The following is a 7014-nucleotide window of genomic DNA, read 5'->3' on the forward strand; positions in this document are numbered from 1 at the left end:
CCTTCAATAAATTTCATTGAAGAACGTTACATAATAATTTATTTACAGGCACGTTTAGGTACAGCTATAAAGTAAAATACAAATAATGTAAATTGTGCTCTTCAAGTTCAAGATGATAAATAAAATAACTCACGTCTTTAAACCAAGAGAAACAGTTTGTTCTAGCCTGCGAGAGCAGACGGCTTTTTCCGCTACAGTTTGTTCAAATTCAACTGGGAATACACACGTAGTTCTCCCTTAGCTTCTCCCAAACTTGTAGCGCAATTACACTTTTTCAGTCACTGTTCATTTTAATTGTCAACTTGAAGTTGATCAAGCTAAATTTACTGCCGTAGCAAAATCGGAAAGTTGACGTTTTAAAAGTTAGCCCGTCATTTGCTACGGCGGTTTATATGATTAGCTTAACCAACGTCCAGTTGATAATCAACCGTCGCCTTAGCAGTTTCTTCTTCAACAATAGTTCCTTTGGACACTATTCGTATTCGTTTTCAGTCCATCCGTGCAAAACATAAACATTTTTCTTGCCTAGTTTCGCAATAGTCTCGAGAGATATGAAAAACATTAGAAACAGCATATAATGCGGAGAATTGTAGTGATATTCCATCATATATTTTCCCGCTCACTGTTAAACCAGGACCGTGTCTCTCGTTGAGCCTTCAATCCTTTAACCTTCTTTCGGGTTGCCAGGGGGGAGGAAAAGGAAGAAAAGAGAATTGACAGACTTCCATCCCATTGCACTTTGAAAAAAGAGCCGCTGTCCGTGTTCACTGCTTTGTGATAGATACCAGCATGACCGTCACGTTATCAGAACTTCCATTTCTGATGGCTTCACTGGCGATTTTGCTGCATGCTTCTTGGAACCGCGCGGAAACTGGGTCCAACTGGACATCGTCCGTGCCTGCAAAGAACAAAGTTTGATAATTTTTTAAAAAGATATTTCATATAATTTATTAGTTCTTCTCTGACGTCAGTTTCTATAAAAGTTTACTGTTGCAGACTTTAAATAGTTGCCAAGGGAAAATTACATCCCAAACTTTGCTCTTACCATTATCAGTATTCTGGGCAATTTCTTCACTTTCTTCATTCTGTCAGAAATAAAAGAAACGATTAATTGAAATAAAGGGTGAATTGAAGTCTAATGGAAAAAGCAAAAGACTGAGTCGTTAAGGGGTAAAATAAAGGTTCAAGTACATTACATAAGGCCAGCTAGTTAGATGTTTAAAGCGCTAACAGTGACATTAATTTTACCTCCAGTATATTATTGATAAACTTCAGAGCTGAATCCACGGAGAATCCTTTCCACAGACCATCACATGCTAAAAGAAGAAACCTGAGGAAAGAATGAAACGCAGATAGACTAAACATGTCCTTTTTTTAACAAGAATACCTTGTTAAACAAACACAGTGAAAGCTCCCGCAAGCGAGCACCCAAAAATACAAAACGCTTTACTATATTCACGAATTCGTAGTATAAAGACTTAGTATAAATTTCAGTGCGTCCAGTACAATTTCCAAGTTGCAGTGCCGGTAGGGTCACGATGAAATATTATAGTCACTGGCAAATATCGGATATGAGAAAATTTTCCTACGCAAGAGCAAATTATATCGTCACATCAGCGTTGCAAGGCGTCTTGTTACCCATTTTGCGAATGGAATTTTTCGGGTCTAATATCAGGCCCCGTTCACAAATTCGAATAAATTTGAAAACGCATCTTTTTTCCTACGGTTTGGCCAACTGTCCACACTAATCCACCACACTAGTTGTCCATCAAAAACAGAACGTTTCGAAAACGCTCTTCAAATTGGATTTATTTCAAAACGCCAGCTTTGCAGTTTTTCATTTTGAAAACAGAACTTTTCGAAAGCGTTCTTCAAAGTGGACATTTGAAAACGCATTTTATCCGTTTTTGACCAAAATAGATGCGTTTTTTAGATTTATCCAGAGTAGTGTGGATGGGCGATAAATCGAGCGCGTGAAGGTAGCCCTGGGCCCGGTTGTTCAAAGCACGATTAAGCTAATCCAGGATTAGCGTGAAAATTGATTTCAATTTTATATAATTTCGTTGAGGTTTTCTGTTAATATTTTCTGTCCCACAGTTTTGACATGGACCAATCTCAAACTTAACAAAATATTAGCTTTGGGAAACCCTTTAAAACAAGAGAAATTAAAATCTTGATCATCTTTTAATCCTGGGTTAGCGTTAATCGTCTTTCGAACAACCTGGCCCAGTACTTTACCTGTCATTATCTGTCAGGGTGCATCTCATTACATCCGGGACACAGGTTACACCGCACCTCTTGAATCTGCCGTCTCCAATAGACCGTGACACTTCCAACACACCGAGAACACGACCCTCCCTGAGCGCAACACAACACAACACAGAAAATAAACAGCTAGCACGTTTCTTCAGTTGAGAAAATTTATGAAACAATCGTCATTTAAATCTAAGTGTTAGGCCTTAGTCGGTACAAATCAGAAGATGGTGGGATTTTCATACAAGTTCGTCTAAGTGTGGCCGGGTGCTTAAGGTGAGGGATAATGTTGGTGATTGAACATGATTTCTGCTGCGGTTGTCGAGACGTCAGAGTCAGTTGTCAGTCGAAGGTGTTGAATGTCTGTTTCCCGAAACCGATTGTTCAGTCTTCCTGTCATGTATTGGCTGCAAGATTTGTGTAATGCTCAGTCTTCATCAGCGATTGGTCCATCTATTGCTAACCAAATTAGGCCGTTCTGTTTGAGGTCCATTCGTCGGTTTTGTTTATGTCGTCAATACCATATATAACTAAGTCCATATTAGACTATTAAAAGTCTTGAATAACAAAATTAGTATGGGCATCATTCTTGTATATGTAAATATGTAGACTGCACTTGAAGATATTTAAAAAACCATGTACCTGACAGTTCCTCCAGCCTTTTGTATTCTCATCCTCTCCTCATACTAAAAAAAAAATCAATCAAAGCTTTATTAGCCACTTGTCTGACTTTACTTACCTACTTTAACTAGTGATCTCTTACTACACCCTGTGTCATACTCTTTGTGTTTTAATTATGGGGTAATCATAGAGCACAAGAATGAAAATAACATGGAGATGCTTCATTTTCCTTACCTGAGATGGGGAATGATCCTTAGAGAGGGAAACCACAGAAGTCTTTCCATTATCACTGCACCGACAGAGCAATGCCTAAAATTTAAAAGAAAAGTACTTTATATTTGTATTTTAAGTTTGCATTGTATCTGTCTGAGATGGACTCAGTTTCAGAAAAGATTCATGGCAAGTTATATAAAAATCAGCTTAACTATCATCATGTATTGATCTTGCATCAACCATATGCGTGTAACAGCCAATACTAACAGGCTACACTGGGCAAGTTACATGGTCCATGGAATAATTTTGGGGGGTACATACTGTATACTGTATATCTTCCTCTCCCCGAACCTCTGCTAGATTACAGTCTATCTCTCTTTAGTAGAAACTCAGCTGTATTCTATTGGAAATCCGCGAATGTGATTGGTTCCCCCACTGTTTTCTATTCGCTGATAGAAAACAGTCGCGCACGAGTAGCTCTTTAAGCGGTAAATTTTATTGATTTTTGTCTTCAAAGTGCACAATATTGTAGGTTTTGGACTACAATCTTTAGAGTTTCTACTAAAACAATTAGATGACTCGCCCTCGTTTTCTATGATCGTTGACTATTTGCTCATAGAAAACTCGGGCTCGTAGTCTAATTGTTAATTAGAAAGAGTATTTTATTACTTGAATCTGCCACTACAACCACGTTGTTTCTATACTTTTCCGACTAAATTGATAATAAAATGATTATTACCCTACTATCACCAAGGTTGGCAACATACAAAACGTCATCCATAACAAGTGCTGTGACAGCGGTTGATCCATCCTTCCACACTGGTGATCTAAAGAGCAAACCATTTAACAACACACCTAGATATTTTTTTATGACAAAGTATTATAGAATAACTTAACATGAAGTGCACATATGACAAACTTACGCCTTGGATGCTTCCAGTAGAAATTCATCATCAGTCTTTTTATAAGCTTCTGTTAAACACTTTTTAATCTCCTTGTCTTTGTTTGCAGATTCTCCTGTACATGTCAAGACATTCAAGAGAAAACACTAGAATAGTTATTAAACCTTGACCTGCACACAAGAAAGCCATTAAATAGCAAAACAGGTTTGGTCTTAAAATTATTTCTCAAAAAATGAGGTGGGCCCCTGGGCTCCTCCCAGGGTGAAAGAAAAATGGATTTTTCAGATTGCTCTTCTGTTAAATTGGAGCTACTGTTTGCTGGTTTAAAGGCCTTTCTCAATAGCCTCCTTCATCTACCAACAAAAAAAGTCCGAAATCTTTACTTTTTACTTGGGCAAGTCATGAAGGATAGATTCCACATGCCTTTCTGGAAAATTCACCAGTCTTGCCTATCCGACAGGGACACCAGTCATTTTCCTAGAACTGCCACTGCAATGCAAATACTTCAATCTTTGCATCTCTCTGTCTGATTAATCCATGCTGCAGTGCCAAATCAAACCATTCTTTGTATTTGCAGTTCCAGGAAATATCCATACCCACCCCAAGACAGATCAATGGAAATTCTGAAGAGGGGAGGGGGAGTTTTGAAAGCTAACATTTTGAAGGAAAGTATGGGTCTAAACTGAAATTTCCAGAGGGGTGGTGGAAGTGGTGGTTGGTGGGGGGGGGGGGGATGGGAGCATTTCAGGTCAAAAAACTTTTGTGGGCAGGGTATAGATATTTTCTGGAACAACACAATCTCTTTACCATCAACCTTTTGGAAACTTGAGTACAATGTTCTTGTGTAAGTGGTCAGCAGCAAACTGTGCTGCCCTGTGGCCGGCATGTCCATCAAACACTCCGTAGTAACACATCCTGGAACTACAAGACATAACCATCCATACATCTTAATTATTTGCCAAAAAAACTGCATCCACCAAGAAAGTATGATTCCCATTCAATGCATGCAGAGGATTAAGAAGTGCCATTGCGCATTTCATGCATTGCAGACCTATGTTAGCTAATAATCGGTTGTTGTGACGACATCTTATACATTCTTTATCTCTGCAAAGAGGCTTGCTAGTAAGATATAGGGCAAAAAAAAAAAAAAAAATCAAAAACTGTGCACTGATTGCAGATTTTTTTCTTTTTATACCCCAGTAAGGAGCCAGTTCATAGACTAACTTTTTTTTTTTAAGAACAAGTAAATTAAAAATTACTAGGGATTCCAGTTGTTACTTGTATGATGAAGTGGCTTTTTTCAGGCCATTTCACCCACCATTGGTTTTTGTTACAGGTTCAAAAATATAGATCACCCAATACTGTTTTTGTTGCTTTTGAGGACACTAAAGTTAAAGCCTCAGTTAAAGTGACAATGAAGAAATTTCCTCTTGCAGCCCTGACTTGTAGCAATTATAATTAGGCAAAATTTTCTTCCCGAGAATATATTTCCCTGGGAAAAAAATTTGGCCTGTGCTGCTGGATGCCAACATAATGCTTGCGGGGTACAGTCAGCAGGCTTAAAATACAGGTCTTGGTAAACGACTTACATCCCATTGGGCTTGGTATCAAACTCTTCTATGAAATTATCATGGATAACATGAGCATCTTGCATGTCATTTCTTTCTCCTTTTCTTTCGGCGACAAATCCTCTCAATTTGTATTTAGATTCTACAGAATTAAGAGGCAAAGAAACCTGGTATGAAATTTGCTTGCAAGGATTTTAGATTAAACGTTAAAAGGAGTATTATAATTTTAATTGCGGAGCCTTCACATAAAAGTAAGAAATTCAAATAAAAGCGCTCAAAACATGCATGTTATCTCACGTGCTAGGGATCTTTTCGCTGGTATTTCATTGTCTTCTTGATCTGTAGTATCGAGTTTTCTTTTATTTTCTCCATTGTTTTCTGAGGATGGAAGGTCATCGTACAGATTTCCCAAGCCGTCACCTTCACTTGCTGAAAGGTAATAAAATAACAACAAAACGTTATCATAAACATTACAAAAAACAGGAAAAGAGAAGAGTTTTTCAGGTTATTACAGGGTGGGGGAAGGTCGCCAAATAAATCGTCCATTTTGAATCGTTGTGACGGCGCTGTTAGTTGGTCAGCGGTTACACAAACCACTCAAAAGACACTTCATAGCTGGAGATCAGGAGATGGTAAGAGACTGCTCTCGCGGTAGCCTGCGTGACCGGCGTTCAAAACGTTCAAAGGGGAAGGAGTGAACGCTACGTAGGTTTTGCGCTGGCGTCCAGTTCTCTCGCCGTTACCACCTTCGAATAATCCATGTTTCCAGCGTTAATCTTGTTTCCAAGAAGCAAAATTTGCTTCTGCTTTACGGCAGAAACATTTCGTGTTTCCGCGCGGCATGGAAACATAGCAAAACAAGGAAACAATTCTAGAAATATATGTTTCCAGCATGTTTCTGGAAACATGTTTGATCATGTTTCCTCGTTTTGCGGGGCCTTTAGATATCATTTTACCTCAAAGAAGCCAATGAAAAGGCGCGCTGTCACGGGGGGCCCATACAAGCGGCGTGACTGTTTGTATGTTAGAAATATAAAGAAATGTATAAGGGTTTTGAAAGCGTCTTATTATCGTTAACTTATTTCGAGTAATGTCTATGTTTAAGTTCAAAATAAACGTAAACCTACCTCAACTGCCGTATTTTGTCGTTTCTGCGGCTCAAAATGGCGCATTTGGGCGATTTTTACGTGAAGCAACAGTCAACGCAAAACCCTCCAAATCGCCCCAATTCGCCATTTTGAGCCGCAGAAACGACAAAATACAACAGTTGAGGTAGGTTTACGTTTATTTGAACTTAAACATAGACATTACTCGAAATAAGTTAACGATAATAAGACGCTTTCAAAACCCTTCTACATTTCTTTATATTTCTAACATACAAACAGTCACGCCGCTTGTATGGGCCCCCTGTGGCGCTGTCGGGCAAAAAATTCCGGCTATAATTATTAATTATTGAT

General features: G+C 38.6%; 1 protein-coding gene across 2 annotated transcripts; it reads right to left on the reverse strand.

Annotated features, from left to right (window-relative positions):
- Positions 1 to 21: 21 nt before the first annotated feature.
- Positions 22 to 6116, reverse strand: LOC144657290 (integrin-linked kinase-associated serine/threonine phosphatase 2C-like). 2 transcript variants are annotated; one of them, XM_078517618.1, is made up of 11 exons: positions 5855 to 6116; positions 5579 to 5699; positions 4804 to 4910; positions 4011 to 4104; positions 3827 to 3914; positions 3109 to 3183; positions 2896 to 2939; positions 2239 to 2358; positions 1249 to 1330; positions 1046 to 1085; positions 22 to 898 (listed from the first exon to the last, which is right to left on the reverse strand). In XM_078517618.1, the coding sequence occupies exons 2-11, from the start codon at positions 5641 to 5643 to the stop codon at positions 765 to 767; spliced, it is 849 nt and encodes a 282-aa protein (XP_078373744.1). In that variant the 5' UTR covers positions 5644 to 5699; positions 5855 to 6116; the 3' UTR covers positions 22 to 764. The 2 variants fall into 2 exon arrangements, with proteins under 2 accessions (XP_078373744.1, XP_078373745.1); XM_078517619.1 differs by having other exon boundaries at positions 4797 to 4910; positions 5855 to 5874.
- Positions 6117 to 7014: the final 898 nt, after the last annotated feature.

The sequence above is a fragment of the Oculina patagonica genome, chromosome 6, assembly GCF_052425735.1.
Source record: "Oculina patagonica isolate OP01 chromosome 6, crgOcupat, whole genome shotgun sequence".
Classification (NCBI taxonomy): domain Eukaryota; kingdom Metazoa; phylum Cnidaria; class Anthozoa; order Scleractinia; family Oculinidae; genus Oculina; species Oculina patagonica.

What these genes read in the sequence shown, in the direction of transcription:
- LOC144657290 (XM_078517618.1), bottom strand. Translation starts at nt 5,643, where the DNA reads ATGCAAGATGCTCATGTTATCCATGATAATTTCATAGAAGAGTTTGAT. An exon ending in TGTACTCAAGTTTCCAAAAG is followed by an intron (nt 4,105 to 4,803) that starts GTTGATGGTAAA and finishes TGACATGTACAG; the next exon opens with GAGAATCTGCAAACAAAGAC. An exon ending in TGCCCAGAATACTGATAATG is followed by an intron (nt 899 to 1,045) that starts GTAAGAGCAAAG and finishes TGTTCTTTGCAG; the next exon opens with GCACGGACGATGTCCAGTTG.